Source organism: Protomyctophum parallelum (assembly GCF_964188405.1).
Source record: "Protomyctophum parallelum genome assembly, chromosome: 18".
NCBI lineage: Eukaryota > Metazoa > Chordata > Actinopteri > Myctophiformes > Myctophidae > Protomyctophum > Protomyctophum parallelum.
This window is the reverse complement of record NC_139716.1, coordinates 46,152,263-46,169,969: the sequence shown is the minus strand read 5'-3', so window position 1 is coordinate 46,169,969 and position 17,707 is coordinate 46,152,263. Positions and strand designations below refer to the sequence as shown.

The following is a 17,707-nucleotide window of genomic DNA, read 5'->3' as shown; positions in this document are numbered from 1 at the left end:
GGCTCACTTCATGACCATATATAGAGTAGGAACACTTCATGACCATATATAGAGTAGGATCACTTCATGACCATATATAGAGTAGGATCACTTCATGACCATATATAGAGTAGGAACACTTCATGACCATATATAGAGTAGGAACACTTCATGACCATATATAGAGTAGGATCACTTCATGACCATATATAGAGTAGGATCACTTCATGACCATATATAGAGTAGGAACACTTCATGACCATATATAGAGTAGGATCACTTCATGACCATATATAGAGTAGGAACACTTCATGACCATATATAGAGTAGGATCACTTCATGACCATATATAGAGTAGGATCACTTCATGACCATATATAGAGTAGGAACACTTCATGACCATATATAGAGTAGGAACACTTCATGACCATATATAGAGTAGGATCACTTCATGACCATATATAGAGTAGGAACACTTCATGACCATATATAGAGTAGGAACACTTCATGACCATATATAGAGTAGGAACACTTCATGACCATATATAGAGTAGGAACACTTCATGACCATATATAGAGTAGGATCACTTCATGACCATATATAGAGTAGGAACACTTCATGACCATATATAGAGTAGGAACACTTCATGACCATATATAGAGTAGGAACACTTCATGACCATATATAGAGTAGGAACACTTCATGACCATATATAGAGTAGGAACACTTCATGACCATATATAGCAGTGGTAACCAACCTTTTCAAGCCCAAGAGCCCATTTTATTCCCAATTGTAAGCCAAGATCTACCACTAAAACGTGTTAGAAAAAACACTTGTTTTTTTGCTATTTCTGACAGGCTCAATGCATGTGCACACATCCACACAAAGACTAAAGCTTAAATTAGAATAAATACTTATAATAAGTTATATTATCAATGTCAAATAAAATTAAGACAAATGTATTAGAAATAAGAAATATTAGGACAAAAATACAAATAAACTTCTTTGTTGAGTTTTTTTTAAATAAAACAAAATGCAAAGGACATGAATTGCACAATATTTTGTTTCTCATTTCAATGAATATTCACATTGGCAGATGTTCAAATGACATAGGCATAACATGACCATATATATTTGCACAGATACTCTCAGGGTCAGCGCACCTTTAATGAGACTGCTGTGACTGCACTTTATCTGCAAGCGTTTTGAAATCTGGTTCATATTTAGTGATTGCCAGTCTGAGGGTGTCATTAAGATGTGAGTCAGTCATACGAGTTCATGATTGCATCCCCGACACGTTGAATACTAAACTTATTTGTAAAGTTCGAACGCCAACTTTTAACCAAACGTGGGAGAAACACTGTGCACGGCTGCACGCACAAATAAAGAGTGCACTCGCGCACGCACATGACGGATTATTATCGATCAAAACAATCCTTAGCGTCGCTTACAAAAGCATGTGTTGCACAGCATGAATGATAAGTAATCACCGACCTGGCTGGATAAATATCAGTGGTCCATATCCATTGTGTGACCTGCTTAACGAGCAACGGTAGGCAGCCGAGTAAGTTAACAGCTAATAGTAAATTAATAGTCTACTGTAGCTGTGTGTCAGATGTTCTGTCTGAAGTAGTCAAAGCCAAGGAGAATGTTACAATTTAATTCACAATCGAGCATCTTGCCCTGCATCGAATATCACATGATAGAACAGCAGGATAAAAACGGATAGTCTGTCTATCATCCATGAGCTAAGCGTCAAGCCCTGTCTAGGACCCACTTCCTTCAAAACTGTGGCTTTCTTGTTCCAATAGTTAGAATCTTCAACTCTCACTGTGTCATGTTTTGACAGCGGCACTAAACATTTTGACACTTTGTCATAGTGATATTTATCCAGCCAGGTCGGTGATTACTTATCATTCATGCTGTGCAACACATGCTTTTGTACTAAGCGACGCTAAGGATTGTTTTGATCGATAATAATCCGTCATGTGCGTGCGCGAGTGCCGAGTGCACTCTTTATTTGTGCGTGCAGCCGTGCACAGTGTTTCTCCCACGTTTGGTTAAGTTAAAAGTTGGCGTTCGAACTTCACAAATAAGTTTAGTATTCAACGTGTCGCTATATCATGCTGCGTTCACTCTGACGCTCTGTGCTAGTGTGCTGCCTGCCACTGCCTGCGAGGGGAACAACAGACACACAGGACACAGCACATGAGCACAGAGTGCTAAAAGGGGGAGGGCCGAGGGCGGTGCGGTGGAAGCAAGGGGAACAGATCTTCAAGCTAAAATGCATCGAGCCTCTACACGTTGTTAGCTTGTAGATCTGCTCTTTTTTGCGAACGACATTCTGCTGTGTATTGGCAGTGTATTGGCTGCCCGTCAGTCTGACACTTCGGGATCGACTTGAAAGGTTCCCGCGAGCTACTGGTAGCTCGCGAACCCCTGGTTGGTTACCCCTGATATATAGAGTAGTAACACTTCATGACCATATATAGAGTAGGAACACTTCATGACCATATATAGAGTAGGAACACTTCATGACCATATATAGAGTAGGAACACTTCATGACCATATATAGAGTAGGAACACTTCATGACCATATATAGAGTAGGAACACTTCATGACCATATATGACCATGTCTCATCTGTCTGTCTCGTCTGCTGTTTTTTTTATGTATTTTATGTCGTTTTAAGCAATCGCACCCCAATTATCTTTGTGGCAAAATTAAGTTTAACGTCGGCATGATACTGTAATATCACTGAAGTATGGAGTTTACACGGAAAAGTCGGCGTCCTCGCCTATACTCGCGATCAGCTGTTATCGCTCAGGCACCCAGACAAACCAGGAGACGCTGTTTTGGATTCACTGGACAAGTATCCACAACTTAAAAATACCGGGACGCGGAAATGGAATAAAGATAAGAAACGAGGATCAAGAGGAGGAGTGAGAGCCAGATTAAGGAGGCGCGGCAGCAGACATCCTCTGCCGGAAATAACCTTTTCAAATGTCCGCTCTTTGAGTAACAAAATGAATGAACTGGTCGCTAAAGCTAAAAAACGAATTCAGACAGAGCAACCTCATCTGCTTTACAGAGAGTTGGTTGAAGGAGGAGATGTCCGACCCAAATCTGCCAGGTTACACAATAATACGGGCTGACAGAGACACAAATACGTCACGTAAATCCATTGGTGGTGGCTTGTGTGTCTATGTTGACACACGTTGGGCTACCCAGTATACGGTGCGGGAACGCGTATGCACACATGACTATGAAATCCTGGTGGTCTCATTTCGTCCATTCTACCTCCCAAGAGAGTTTGGCCAGATTACAATTATACTGGCCTATGTACCTGGGCCGGATTTTGTGGGGGCTGCGGCCAGTATAGCAGAGAGCTACAACAACGCTCTGTCCCGCGCAGTTAACCAACCCGTTCTGCTGCTAGGGGACTTTAAAGGGTAAGACCACTTTTTTGGAGGTTTGGGTTGTTCTCTTACCTTATTATGGTCAAACTAGTCCAGTCCAGGAGTTATTTCGCTCCGTTGTGCAGTTTTGTAAAAATAACTTTATAAAAATACCAGCCCAATGAGCCCATTGACTTACAGTAGCGGGGAAACAGCTCTCAAAGTCACTCTTTTAGCACACAACAAAAGCTGATTCTGACAGTTTATGACATCAGGAAAACTCATGCGGTTTTATTTTCGTGTTTTAACGTATATTTATAAAGGTACTATTTTGTTTGGAGAGACACTGAAGCTGCAATGCGGTCTTCCGTTTCCGGTTTCATTCGTAAACAAGGAAGCACGCTGGCTGCCTGTGTTGTACGCTGAGAGCACCCAATCCATCTGCAGTCGAGCAGTACCCCCGACACAGACACCCACGGCAAGCAGTCATAAGTTTGTAGGCTTACGATACTTTTAGAACGGAGGATGAAGTGCGCTGTTCCAGATTGTTTTAGTTAGAGTTGGACCAATCGGATCGTAGTACCGCGTCACGTGAAAACAGAAGTGATTCGGTTGGCGTAAGCATACCTACCAGATCTTCTTTCTACACAAATTAGTCAAAACAAGACAACGTTGACATTTTTTATTAAAAATAAAACCGCATGAGTTTTCCTGATGTCATAAGCTGTCAGAATCAGCTTTTGTTGCGTTCGTTCATGTTCTAAAAGAGTGACTTTGAGAGCTGTTTCCCCGCTACAATGGAAGTCAATGGACCCTATTTTTTTTTTCTTAAATTGCTAATAAACAACACAACGGAGCGAAATAACTCCTGGTCTGGACTAGTTTGACCATAATAAGGTAAGAAAACAACCCAAACCTCCAAAAAAGTGGTCTTACCCTTTAACTCTTGTGAATTGTCCGATCGCCTGCCCACTCTACACCGACCCGCCTGCCGCGCACCCTGGACAAGTGTTATGGCAACATACCAGACGCCTACAAATCCACCTGCAGGCCCGCTCTGGGGAAGTCTGACCATAATGTCATACACCTACTCCCAGTCTCCCACGCTACAGGGCTAAACTGAGACGGGAAAAAACAGTGACCAAGGAAATAGTGACCTGGACAGAGGACTGTAAGGAGGAAATGAGATGCGAGTTGGAAACGACTGACTGGCTATTTCTTAACTCATGTGACACCCCTCACGAACTGATTGACACGTTTACATCCTATCTGTTGTTTAATGAAAGTAAAATCATGCGAACTAAATCTGTCAAAATATTCCCTAATAACAATTCATGGATGTCTAGTGATCTGAAGGGTTGCATTCGTGAGAAAAAACGTGCTTTTAAAAATGGTGATGTTGAGTTAGTCAGAGAAAAAAGATGTGAATTAAGATCTAAACTGAGACAAGCAAAAATAGATTACAAAGATAAAGTTGAGTATCAATACTTTTCAGGGAATGCCAAGAAATTTTTAAAACTTGTAACCAACGCCTCCACCTACTACGCAAGCTCAACTCCTTTAGAGTGAGAAAGCATATTATGGAAACAGTCTATAAAAACCTGATAGAGGGAATCTTGACTTTTAACATGGCAATGTGGTTTGGCAATCTGAATGTCAAAGGAAGAAGCAAGCTGCAGCGTATAGTAAACCTAGCCTCAAAAATAATTGGGAAGAGACAGCAACAATTAGGCTGTATCTACAAGGAGGTACTTCGTAAAAAAGCTATCAAGATAGCAAACGACCTCCTCTCATCCACTCTGCAGGGAGTTCGAACTACTTCCCTCTGGTAGACGGTACAAAGTACCAAGAGCTAATTGTAATTTTTTTAAAAATTCTTTCTTACCAAATGCCATTAAGGCACTAAATGATACCATGTCTCGCTAGATTTGTTTGTTTTCCAATGTATCTGCCACTGTTTGTTGTCCTGCACTTTTTGCCATGAGAAAATAATTGTGTTAAGTGTTGTTGCTGTTGTTGTAACCGTTTGTTTTTTACTGTTTGAGACCGAAGACGAATTTCCACACGTGGACAATAAATGAATCTAACTAACTAACTAACTAACATATAGAGTAGAAACACTTCATGACCATATATAGAGTAGGAACACTTCATGACCATATATAGAGTAGGAACACTTCATGACCATATATAGAGTAGGAACACTTCATGACCATATATAGAGTAGGAACACTTCATGACCATATATAGAGTAGGAACACTTCATGACCATATATAGAGTAGGAACACTTCATGACCATATATAGAGTAGGAACACTTCATGACCATATAAGGTGAGAGTAGGAACACTTCATGACCATAGGTGAGAGGAAAGGGAAGGAAAGGTACTATGTTTACCCAGGGTAACTGGACTAAGCTCAAGAACTTAGGAACACTCCATTGCGACGCTTTCCCTCCCGGTGGTTCTAATTGGCTAACCTCGGCTCCTCCCTCCCTCCCTCCCGGTGGTTCTAATTGGCTAACCTCGGCTCCTCCCTCCCTCCCGGTGGTTCTAATTGGCTAACCATGGCTCCTCCCTCCCTCCCGGTGGTTCTAATTGGCTAACCTCGGCTCCTCCTCCTCCTCCCACAGTGGCAGAAGTTCTTCACCATGCTGTCGACGGCGGTGTTCGGCGCCGCCATCATGACGGTGTGCGCCGACTACTTCGTGGAGATGCTGGCGCTGGGCGCCCACGTGTACGAGTGTCTGCGCCTGGCGCCCGCCCCGCCCCCGCTCTGCTGGCACAGCTGGGTGATCCTGGGCATCTGGCCCGCGCTCAGCCTCATGGGGGCGCTGGTCCAGTGGAAACTCACCGACGAGGGATTCTCCCACACGGACGGTAAGTCAGCCTCCAGGGGGCGCTGTGCTTCTCCCACACGGACGGTATTGAAGGCTTCCTTCCTCGTAGCGCTCTACGAGCTTGTAGATCTGCTGTTTTTGAAAAATCGTGAAAATGTGGCGCAGATCTTTGAATATGCATTCTTTCAGATGTGAACGTTTTTAACCCATTCTGACCTGAGATCAGATTCTAAAAATGTATGTTTGAAAATTACAGTTTTCTGAAAAAGCTATGTTTCTATGTCAGTCGTTCTTCGATTTTTCAAAAAAAATTCAATAGCTAAAGCACAACATAGTGCTAACACCAAAATGGGTTCACGTTCAGAATGGGTTAACTCAGATCTTTGAATATGTATTCTTTCAGAGTGAACGTTTTAACTCAGATCTTTGAATATGTATTCTTTCAGAGTGAACGTTTTAACTCAGATCTTTGAATATATATTCTTTCAGAGTGAACGTTTTTAACTCAGATCTTTGCTTCTGGGTGGGGGGGGGGGGGGTCCCTGGAACAACATATTTTCAGATGGGGGTCGGCGGCCAATTCTGGTGGTGATTGACATAAAATAGTTTGAGAACCGTCTGACAGAAAACTGTCATGATTTAGAAGACATTATTTTGTAGAATCGTCCTTGGCTCTGAATGGGTTAAAGTGTGGCACGGGGACCGTCAGGGGTCCCTGAGGGAGTTACAGGGGGTCCCCAGCTAAATGATAGTTTGGAACCAAATGGACCCTTATTATGGGTCTGTAACTCTGAGAGTGTAACACATGGAACCAAATGGACCCGTTAGTTTGTACACTCTTGAGTTAAATTAACATTGATTATACAAATATAAATTGGGGGTCCCAGAGATATAAATGTCATTAAATGGGGGTCCGTAGATTAATGCATGTCAAACTGGGGGTCCTTGTTATGTCACCTGGTACTAATTAATTACCAGTACATTTTGTTTCATCATTATCCCATTCTGAACGGGAACCCATTTTGGTGTTAGCATCATGTTATGCTTTAGCTATTGAAAAATAGCAGATCTACAAGCTCATAGCGCGCCACCGAGTGGCGCGCTATGAGCTTGTAGGTCTGCTATTTTTGAAAAATCGAAGAACGACTGACATTTTTAGAATCTGATCTCAGGTCAGAATGGGTTGATCAGACCAGTGTGTGTCCAGTGGAAACCTCGTATGAATCTGATCTCAGGTCAGAATGGGTTAATCAGACAAGTGTGTGTCCAGTGGAAACCTCGTATGAATCTGATCTCAGGTCAGAATGGGTTAAAGTGAAGGGCTGCAAATCCCAACTGAAAATCTGTCCTATGTTGCCACCTTGTGGTCACTATATGACATGCATACTTGCTGTGGGCTCGGCGTTTACAATTTACAATGTAGGCATTTATCAGACGCTCTTGATCCAGAGCGACTTACATTAAGCAAGAACAAAAGCATGGTAAATACATCACATATTTATAAAAAGTAGTTATCATGAATCATGTATGAACTGAGAACGTAACAGTGGTGGTTTACAGACTGGTCTACAGACACTCACAAAAGTCTGCACCCCTCGCATTTCTGCAAAACAAAAGCCGTTTGGAATTAATGGCTGTTTTTGGGGGGGTTTTTTTGAGGGGAAAATAAAATCCACACTGATATCCAAGCTGTACACCGACTACTTCACGTTGTATCAAAGTTTAGTCCTTTCTTCAGTGTTGTCACATGAAGAGATATAATTAAATACAGACTACAAATACATTGCAGAAATGTGAGGGGAGTACTCACTTTTATGTGTGTGTGTGTGTGTGTGTGTGTGTGTGTGTGTGTGTGTGTGTGTGTGTGTGTGTGTGTGTGTGTGTGTGTGTGTGTGTGTGTGTGTGTGTGTGTGTGTGTGTGTGTGTGTGTGTGTGTGTGTGTGTGTGTGTTTGAATGGCCTACTTGTGTGCAACGCGCTTGTTGGCACCGACAGAGTGCATTTCTAGTTCTTTCTAACATGACTATGCCATATTATGACCATAATAATAATTATTCATATTATGACCATAATAAATGACTCATTATTCATGTTATGGCCATAATAAATGACTCATTACTCATGTTATGACCATAATAAATGACTCATTATTCATATTATGACCATAATAAATGACTAATTATTCATGTTATGACCATAATAAATGACTCATTATTCATGTTATGACCATAATAAATGACTCATTATTCATGTTATGACCATAATAAATGACTAATTACTCATGTTATGACCATAATAAATGACTAATTACTCATGTTATGACCATAATAAATGACTCATTATTCATGTTATGACCATAATAAATGACTCATTGTCTCCACCAGCCGAAGGCATGGGGAGAGTATGTTTTGCACTCCGTCCGTCCGTCCGTCCGTGTGTCCGTGTGTCCGTCCGTCCGTGAACAGCTAATCTCAGCCACCGTTAACCCGGTCGATGCCAAATTTTGCACACACACTCCCTGGATGCCAACCATGAACCTCTGCCCCAAACTTTCCAGAACGGCCTGTTATAGCGCCACCAGGAGGCCGCTTTGTGCAAAACAAGTTTTTTCACAGTACACCTACAGATTTTGTCCAAACATCACGCAAATTGGTACACAGTCTCTCTAGAGCCATTCAACGAAACGGGTCTTTCAGATTTATCAGACTCCATCCTGATTGGTTAAGATTGGCTTCCAAAGTTCACAGGAGTGCTCAGTTTCAAACAAAATGCTGCAAATCATGAACACATCGCGTGATTTCCGTGAAATTGTGCACCCACATTCCCACTAGGCCCAGGACGAAATGCCACATGAACAATTTCAACTCAGCCTCAAGGTGGCGCTATATGTTTTTACCTCTAACTGCACGGATCTGTGGATAACCTGGTGGAGACCTGTGCCCGGAAGGGCACTTTTTCTAGTTATTCATGCTATTACCATAATAAATACTAATTATTCATGTTATGACCATAATAAATGACTAATTACTCATGTTATGACCATAATAAATGACTAATTACTCATGTTATGACCATAATAAATGACTCATTATTCATGCTATTACCATAATAAATACTAATTACTCATGTTATGACCATAATAAATGACTAATTACTCATGTTATGACCATAATAAATGACTAATTACTCATGTTATGACCATAATAAATGACTAATTACTCATGTTATGACCATAATAAATGACTCATTATTCATGCTATTACCATAATAAATACTAATTACTCATGTTATGACCATAATAAATACTAATTACTCATGTTATGACCATAATAAATGACTAATTACTCATGTTATGACCATAATAAATGACTAATTATTCATGTTATGACCATAATAAATGACTCATTATTCATGTTATGACCATAATAAATGACTAATTACTCATGTTATGACCATAATAAATGACTAATTATTCATGTTATGACCATAATAAATGACTAATTACTCATGTTATGACCATAATAAATGACTAATTATTCATGTTATGACCATAATAAATGACTAATTATTCATGTTATGACCATAATAAATGACTCATTATTCATGTTATGACCATAATAAATGACTAATTATTCATGTTATGACCATAATAAATGACTCATTATTCATGTTATGACCATAATAAATGACTCATTATTCATGCTATTACCATAATAAATACTAATTATTCATGCTATTACCATAATAAATACTAATTATTCATGCTATTACCATATCGCATTTTAATCGCATATCAATATTCAACCCGAGAACAGCGAGAAACCTTTTTTTAAATGTTTTTTTGGTATCCCAGTGAATCAACGAATAGTGACTACAGGATACCACTCATTTTCAACATTTTACTGTCATTAATATACCTGTTGTGGAAATAATAATAAAAAGTCACCCCATTCTGTGTTGCCTGGAACTGGAGGTCTGAAAAAAAATTAGTAACAGTAACAAGTACATCTCAGTGACATCACAAAGCTGTACTTACTTCATATTGTTACTGTTTTTTGTCAGACCTCCAGTTCTAGGCAACACAAAATGGGGTGACTTTATTATTATTTCCAGTTTTCAGTACTATAGAAAAGCGCCCAGTGAGAAACGTTCCGCGGTGAAAAAAAAGGTGCGATTAATTTATCTGTAGTTAATCGAGATTAATTTTTCTGTAGTTAATTAATCGCAATTAGTCCCGGCCCTACTAATTATCCTTTCTAAACATGCCTGTACTTCCAGTGGTGATCAACAGGAGGCAGAAGAGAGTTCAGCTGATGAGGATCAGAGAGAAGGACGCCAAGAAGAGACAGACAGGAAGTGACGGACAGGAAGGAACGTACCGACGCAAACCCACGCCGGTCAAACGATACGCGGGAGACCTCCTGGCGCCGGTCAGTGTGTGTGTGTGTGCGTGCGTGCGTGTGTGTGTGTGTGTGTGTTCTGCTTAGCACGAAACAGACTGAAGCCAAAGAACATTGGCGTGGCCTTCGACTGCAGGGAAAGTTGGCCTGTGTTGAGTCAGCTGATCACTCTGTTTCACATTCCATGTACAAAAATGCTGCTATTGGGGAGGATGTTTTAAAATTCACCATCAAAGCAAGTCTACAAGTATTACCAACCAAGTACAACCTGTCAATCTGGTATCCCGACACCCACACTCCACTCTGTATAAACCATCATGATTCTGAACAACACCTAGAATCCATCGCACACACAACAAATGGATGTAGTGCATACAAAAACTTATATATTGCTCGCCAAGACCGGATTGTTGACCTAGTGTCTGATGCAGTTCTAAAGTATGTGCCATCTAGTGCAGCAATGTATAAACATTCAAGAGTGTTACCAGATTGGTTTAGCTGTGCATGCCATGTCTTTGCTAACATCCCGAATACACCTGATGTTGTCTTTGTTGACACCACCAGTCACAAGGAGGTCCTGATTCTGGAGGTGGGCTGTGTCTTTCATCTGTACATGGACCAGGCATTCCAAGATAAATATTCTAAGTATCAACCATTACTTGGAAGTATAACAAACTAGGGGTATCGCTGTAGATTTGCCATACTGATATTCGGAAGCCTGGGCCATGTGCATAAACTGACCCTGACTGGCCTAAGAATAGCTGACATGACAAAAAGCAAAGCCAAACAACTTGACAAATACTGTTCTGTCTCGTCTGTTATAGGCAGTTTGTCTGTGTGGAGAAGGAGGTGCCATGTGTATCCCTAAGTGGACATGAACTGTCAACCCCGTTATATTTGTTTCCTTGTCAAATTAATTGTAATTTGTGGATTCAAATAACGAAATCGAAATGTGTGTGTGTGAGCACACCCTGAGAAAAAAGATAGTGCTGGCAGGCGCACGATAGGCGTTTCTCCGACAGACTGGAGTTCCGGCAGCCTCCTGCAGCTGGGACGAGGTGCCGGTCGCCAGACTGTACGACGGAAGCATTTATATTTTACTCACGATCAGAGCTTCCGTTGCTCCAGACTGTACGACGGAAGCATTTATATTTTACTCACGATCAGAGCTTCCGTTGCTCCAGACTGTACGACGGAATCATTTATATTTTACTCACGATCAGAGCTTCCGTTGCTCCAGACTGTACGACGGAAGCATTTATATTTTACTCATGATCAAAGCTTCCGTTGCTCCAGACTGTACGACGGATGTAAAATACAAATGCTTCCATCATACAGTCTGGAGCAACGGAAGCTTTGATCATGAGTAAAATATAAATGAGCAGAGCTTCCGTAGCTCCAGACTGTACGACGGAAGCATTTATATTTTACTCACGATCAGAGCTTCCGTTGCTCCAGACTGTACGACGGAAGCATTTATATTTTACTCGTGATCAGAGCTTCCGTTGCTCCAGACTGTACGACGGAAGCATTTATATTTTACTCATGATCAGAGCTTCCGTTGCTCCAGACTGTACGACGGAAGCATTTATATTTTACTCATGATCAAAGCTTCCGTTGCTCCAGACTGTATGACAGAAGCATTTATATTTGACTCATGATCAGAGCTTCCGTTGCTCCAGACTGTATGACGGAAGCATTTATATTTGACTCATGATCAGAGCTTCCGTTGCTCCAGACTGTATGACGGAAGCATTTATATTTTACTCACGATCAGAGCTTCCGTTGCTCCAGACTGTACGACGGAAGCATTTATATTTTACTCACGATCAGAGCTTCCGTTGCTCCAGACTGTACGACGGATGTAAAATACAAATGCTTCCATCATACAGTCTGGAGCAACGGAAGCTTTGATCATGAGTAAAATATAAATGAGCAGAGCTTCCGTAGCTCCAGACTGTACGACGGAAGCATTTATATTTTACTCACGATCAGAGCTTCCGTTGCTCCAGACTGTACGACGGAAGCATTTATATTTTACTCGTGATCAGAGCTTCCGTTGCTCCAGACTGTACGACGGAAGCATTTATATTTTACTCATGATCAGAGCTTCCGTTGCTCCAGACTGTACGACGGAAGCATTTATATTTTACTCATGATCAAAGCTTCCGTTGCTCCAGACTGTATGACAGAAGCATTTATATTTGACTCATGATCAGAGCTTCCGTTGCTCCAGACTGTATGACGGAATCATTTATATTTGACTCATGATCAGAGCTTCCGTTGCTCCAGACTGTATGACGGAAGCATTTATATTTGACTCATGATCAGAGCTTCCGTTGCTCCAGACTGTATGACGGAAGCATTTATATTTTACTCACGATCAGAGCTTCCGTTGCTCCAGACTGTACGACGGAAGCATTTATATTTTACTCACGATCAGAGCTTCCGTTGCTCCAGACTGTACGACGGAAGCATTCATTTTTAACCCTTTCCACAGAGCTACCTGCAGAGTCTTCGGGACAGACAGACGGGCACGGGCAGCAGCCTGGGCGGCGCCAGCTGTGCCAACCACGCCATGATCGACTTCGACTACGAGACGGGCTCCACGGTGCCACTCACCGCCACCACGCCCGTCATCAGGGTCTGAGGACGGGCTCCTCCACGCCACGCCCGTCATCAGGGTCTGAGGACGGGCTCCTCCACGCCACGCCCGTCATCAGGGTCTGAGGACGGGCTCCACGGCGCCACGCCCGTCATCAGGGTCTGAGGACTGGCTCCACGGCGCCACTCACCGCCACCACGCCCGTCATCAGGGTCTGAGGAAAACGTTCCGACGTGACGACGGTCCAGGAAAACGTTCCGACGTGACGACGGTCCAGGAAAACGTTCCGACGTGACGACGGTCCAGGAAAACGTTCCGACGTGACGACGGAGAGACTGGAATAAAACGAGACCCGGGGGGGGGGGGGGGGGGGGGGTATACTCGTCCTTAGCCCATTCTGACCTGAGATCAGATTCTATAAACGTCTTCTACATCCTGACAGTTTTCTGATAAAGCTATGTTTCTATGTCAGTCGTTCTTCGATTTTTCAAAAACAGCAGACCTACAAGCTCGTATCGCGCCACTCGGTGGCGCGATATGAGCTTGTAGATCTGCTATGTTCCCGTTCAGAATGGGTTAGAGAGTAGAGACCCTCCTCACGCTGCGCAGAGCTCAGGAAATAAAAATACAACGTTTCATTTAGAGCTCCGTAGAGGTCGTAGGGCGCTCTAAATAAAATGTATCTTGACGGACACGTTTTATTTTCTGCCCCCTAAACCCCTAAATAAAATACACCCCCCTAAAGTGTATTATACAGAGAACCTGGGGCTGGCGTGAGGCTTTTCCCAGCCTGGAGATAACAGACTTATAGTTTCAACAACACTAAAACAAAAGCCTTCGTTTCGGTGAATGAGTAGCAGAGAAGTTGTGATCCTTTGACTAAAGTGGTCGAGTCAGGAGCCCTCGCCTGGCAGTGGAACTGTCTGTCCACCAGAGGAGCTCTAGCGCGTTACAGACACAGATATTACAGACATAGATATTACAGACATAGATATTACAGACATAGTTACAGACACAGATATTACAGACATAGATATTACAGACATAGATATTACAGACATAGATATTACAGACATAGTTACAGACACAGATATTGAAAAGAATAGATGCCTCACTGGCCGCTGCGGTTCATTGAAGCGACGTGTCTACCCAATGAGAAGGAAGAGAAGTGGTCACGTGACTGGGCTGCGCTTTCATATGGACACTGTCATGGGAGCCAGTGTTGTTTTTGGCAGCAAATTTCAATTTTAGTTATAGTCATAGTCTTTAGACTGAAACTTCATTTAGTTTTAGTCACATTTTAGTCACCTGGAATGTCTTAGTGTTAGTCTAGTTTTAGTCAACTAAATGTCATAAGATTTTAGTCGACTAAAATGTATTTTGGTGGGTCTTGATGCCGTCGTAATGAGTGTTTTTACACTTGCTGAAAATAGCCGATCTACAAGCTCACAACGCGTCGCGTTGCGACGCGTTGTGATGCAACAAAGTGTAAAAGGACTTACTGGATCTCTTGTCCACTAGTCCCTAACATTTTAGTCTAGTTTTTATTTGTCGACGAAATTGTCAGTATATTTAGTCTTAGTTTTAGTCATCGTAGCTTAGTTTTCATTTAGTTTGTTTTTGTCAGTGAAAATAGGTAGTCGACGAACATTTTTCGTCTTAGTTTTAGTCGACGAAAACAACACTCATGGGAGCCAAACTCACACCGGAAGTGCAATGAATACATGGCAGTTGAATGGAGCCGGCTGGACCAGCTCATAACTATTATTTATGAACAATTGACACCTTTGTCATATAATAATCGGTTCAGGAATATAACAGAAGACATATCACAGGTTGTTTTCTAATCGCTTACTTTTCGACGTGCACAGTATATAATTTTATCTGAGGATCTAAACCGCAGCAGGTATCGTTTCTGGCTCCGAAGTATCGCGGGATTTGGCTGCCAGACAGGAAACGGTGGGGAGTCTCACGATACTTGTCACGTTCAGAAACGTACTTTTTGCTCTTTAGATACCTCTATAAAATTACACAGTGTACACATCGAATAGCAACACAGCAGACAATGTCTTACATGTCTTCTGTTACTTTCCAGAAGTGATTACTTTACAAAAGGTCTCAGTCATTCAGAAGCTCTCTGAATGAGCTCTCATTGTCACTGAGCTCTCATTGACTCCAGTGTTCATGAGCTGGTCACTGAGCTCTCATTGACTCCAGTGTATTTTATATATAAATAGAGCTGGTCACTGAGCTCTTATTGACTCCAGTGTATTTTATATATAAATAGAGCTGGTCACTGAGCTCTTATTGACTCCAATGTATTTTATATATAAATAGAGCTGGTCACTGAGCTCTTATTGACTCCAGTGTATTTTATATATAAATAGAGCTGGTCACTGAGCTCTCATTGACTCCAGTGTATTTTATATATAAATAGAGCTGGTCACTGAGCTCTCATTGACTCCAATGTATTTTATATATAAATAGAGCTGGTCACTGAGCTCTCATTGACTCCAGTGTATTTTATATATAAATAGAGCTGGTCACTGAGCTCTCATTGACTCCAGTGTGTTTTATATATAAATAGAGCTGGTCACTGAGCTCTCATTGACTCCAATATATTTTATATATAAATAGAGCTGGTCACTGAGCTCTCATTGACTCCAGTGTGTTTTATATATAAATAGAGCTGGTCACTGAGCTCTCATTGACTCCAGTGTATTTTATATATAAATAGAGCGGTCACTGAGCTCTCATTGACTCCAGTGTATTTTATATATAAATAGAGCTGGTCACTGAGCTCTCATTGACTCCAGTGCATTCTGCCAAACTTCCGGGATAGCGTCCGTGAAAGTGACATGGCGCAGCCCAGTCACGTGACCACTTCATTCCTTCTCAAAGCTTCCTTGAATGAAGGCAGGAAGTCAAGCGGAAGTGCAGTGCTTTTGTTTAACAAATCTTTATAACAGTCATGACAATACAAAACAAGACAAACACAAACGACAGTTATTAATACAACAATACAACATCAGAGCCAGGGGGGGGGATTATAGATTACTAATGGAAAACATTAACCCCATTCTGACCTGAGATCAGATTCTAAAAATGTCTTCTATACATCCTGACAGTTTTCTGAAAAAGCTATGTTTCTATGTCAGTCGTTCTTCGAGTGGCGCACTATGAGCTTGTAGATCTGCTATTTTTCAATGGTGACACGCTCGCCTCAGAGCCTCAATGGTGACGCGCCGTTTACATGTCTATGGTTACAGAGACCTCTAGCGCTTGGCTCCGTGCAACGCTCAGCCTCACCTCAGCTGGAGGGACACTCACTCACACCACTATACCTCCCTGTACGGCAGGGGGTGTGCAACCTACAACCTACAACCGACAACCTACAACCTACAAAGTGCCATGATTATATTTTGTCTAGATAGGCAGTGTGTCGATTAATTTGTCAACTTTCATTTTAATGACGCCACGTCAAAAGATTCCAACATATTTTTGATTGTCCACGAATATAACCTTTTCCCTTCCGTTTTTTTAAATGTTGTCTCACATTGTTAAAAATGTTGTCTCGCATTGTTAAAATGACCATTAGACTTGACTATCTCCCAGACTTCAGAGTTTTGAATGAATGTAGAATTATGTGCAGGATGTAATTTACATACAAATGTGAAGGACTTGCTTTATTTTTGGCTACGTTTTTACTTTTTTTTAAATAGTTTACCAAAAGTCCTCTCTCTCTCTCTCTCCCTGGTTTGTGCCAAAGGTTGCCACCCCTGCTGTTCAGAACCCCTGGATCTGTGGTATCTGGAACCAACTGGACTTCAACACATTGTTCATTTTTCAACGTTTAGACGTGATTTTGTCGTATAGAACTTTTGAATAACATGTCATTTAGTCTCAGCCATATTTTTCGTCATCTGAAGTTTTTTGTTTAAGTCTAGTTTTTTATTGGACTAAAATATCAGAAAGTCTTAGTCGACCAAATCAACTGTAGATTTATACCGACGTGTTTTGGTAGGCCTCGAGGGCGCCGCAATGAATGCCTGATTTGTAAACCGGCTACCAACGTCAGGCAATCTAGTATCTGCATGCACAGACTTGTAGATCTGCTATTTTCGGAGCACACCCAAGCATAAAATGACTTGTCTTTTTTTTTTTTTTTTCTTATGGATCTCTTCTCCACTAGTCCCTTCTTGACTTGACTTTTTTTTTTTTTTCTTATGGATCTCTTCTCCACTAGTCCCTTCTTGACTTGACTTGACTTTTTTTTTGCCAATTAAATTTAGTCTTTAGTTTTTGTCACCATAGTTTAGTTTTAATTTAGATTTTACCTGGTTTTCGTCGGTGAAAAAGAAAGGTAGTTATTTTTCATGGTAGTTTTTAGTGGACCGAATTAAAGGTGTAATCCGTGAATAACGTTCACCGTGTCCTGCCTGGGATTGCTCTTATGAGCATCAGGCAGTACCTCTGTTCAACCACT

General features: G+C 41.6%; 1 protein-coding gene across 1 annotated transcript in view; it reads left to right on the top strand.

Moving 5' to 3' along the window:
* LOC310875327 (transmembrane protein 198-like) overlaps positions 1-13,327 on the top strand; it is an 18,793-nt gene extending 5,466 nt beyond the window's left edge. The window contains exons 3-5 of the mRNA XM_083788525.1: positions 6,011-6,257; positions 10,495-10,646; positions 13,117-13,327. Of these exons, the coding sequence (XP_083644651.1) occupies positions 6,011-6,257; positions 10,495-10,646; positions 13,117-13,266 (549 nt within the window). The 3' untranslated portion in view covers positions 13,267-13,327. The remainder of the gene's footprint in view (positions 1-6,010; positions 6,258-10,494; positions 10,647-13,116) is intronic.
* The last annotated feature ends 4,380 nt before the right edge of the window (positions 13,328-17,707 follow it).